The sequence below is a fragment of the Caenorhabditis briggsae genome, assembly GCF_000004555.2.
Source record: "Caenorhabditis briggsae complete genome, chrIII, whole genome shotgun sequence".
NCBI lineage: Eukaryota > Metazoa > Nematoda > Chromadorea > Rhabditida > Rhabditidae > Caenorhabditis > Caenorhabditis briggsae.
This window is the reverse complement of record NC_013490.2, coordinates 10,971,414-10,972,987: the sequence shown is the minus strand read 5'-3', so window position 1 is coordinate 10,972,987 and position 1,574 is coordinate 10,971,414. Positions and strand designations below refer to the sequence as shown.

At 35.3% G+C, this 1,574-nt stretch overlaps 1 protein-coding gene across 1 annotated transcript in view; it reads left to right on the top strand.

The window, feature by feature from the left end:
• The window catches only part of Cbr-anoh-1, a gene marked incomplete at both ends in the record, with an annotated part of 7,868 nt that overhangs the window by 5,599 nt on the left and 695 nt on the right, over positions 1-1,574 (top strand). Inside the window, 4 exon segments of the mRNA XM_002647011.1 lie at positions 5-115; positions 167-264; positions 312-431; positions 483-688. Coding sequence (XP_002647057.1) covers positions 5-115; positions 167-264; positions 312-431; positions 483-688 — 535 coding nt within the window.

The window sequence follows — 1,574 nt, the reverse complement described above, 5'->3', positions numbered from 1 at the left end:
ACAGTCGCCATCGCCAAAATCGATCATGTCAAAGAGAAAACGTCCGAGAGTCACGGAGATGCGACTAAATTAAAAGCCAAAGAGGCTCCAGAGCATATCAACCATAAGAAAATGTGTGAGCACTCGTTTTCTCTTTTTTGAAATGTTTTAAAAATTCCCTTTTCAGTCACTGAAAACTTCAAGAAACGTAGAGCAGAACATAAAGCAGCTATCGAATCGATCAAAGGAATCGGAAAAGACAAAACGAGGCTGTTTTTGGAAGATGTGAGAAATCTTTTCTCCTTGGACTACTTCAAATTGAAAATGTTTAGCTCCTGAAAAACATCAAAAACTTGCTGAACGAGTCCCGAGAGACAATCGAACGGATTGCCCATCTCGCCGAATCGCCGTTCCCTCATGACAGCGATTTATTGAAAGATGCGTTTTCGAAGGTTAGCAACGTCTTCTGAATTTCCAAAAAAATCTCAAAATCAAAATTTCAGCTCCATGAGAACACTGCTCTCTTCACTGATCTCTCATTGGCTTTTTCGAAATTCTTCAAGACAAAAGTGCAAAAAGATAGAAAATTGAAGACGTTGCTGGTTTGGGCATACAATTATTCCATCAAAACTGGAGTTTTTGATGTGGATACCGAGAAGAAAGTGAACTTGATGGCACAGCAGCATGAGCTGATTGAGAAGGATCAGAAGTAAGATTTTCAGGGTTTACAGATAGAAATTCTGATGATTTTTACAATTTTTTGATAATTTTCATTGTTTTTATGCTTTTTCTTGAGATTTTTTCGTTTTTAGCGATAAAAAAAGCTAAAAATTATTAAAATTCATCGAAAAATCTGAATTTTTTGAAAACGATTTTCCGGATTTTTGGTGAAAAAATTTAATTTTTTCGATTAATTTCATCGATTTTGAACTCTTTTTTCATCAAAAATCCGACAAATCGCAAAAATCGCATGAAAACAGCAAAAATTATCGAAAAATCGCGAAAAATAGGCCAGAAAATATACAACCTAAGCAAAAAAATCTTTATCTTCATCCCTGATTGAGGAATGAACATAATGCAATTAGTAGAGATTCGAAAAATAAGTTAAAATACTTTTATCTCATTATAGTGAAGTGAAAGGTGATTCAACAACAAACAACCAGATAAAACCGAGATATTATGCTTGTCTGAGAAAAAAAAAGGTTAGAGAGTATTTTTTGCAGTCTGAATACGGTAGCGATATCGAAGCGGAGAGCCTAAATAGCACACATAAGGTGGAGACACAGACACTTTTTCTCTGCGTCTCAACCTTTTTTTTCTCAGACAAGGATAATAAACTGAAGGAAAAAAGTCATTAAAGCCTCATGAGATGACAAAGGTGGGATACTTTAAGTTTTAAACAAGAAAAACATTTTAAACTTCGAAAAACCCTAGTTTCTTGGACGAATTCTACATAAAAAATAATTCCTGTTGAAAACGAGAGAGGAGAGAGCGCTAGAGAAATGGACATTTCGAAGGCGCATTTCTCGTGCGGGAGGCCGTGATGCTCCTTTAAAGGTGGTGTACGGTGAAATTTTTTATTGCATCAAAATGTG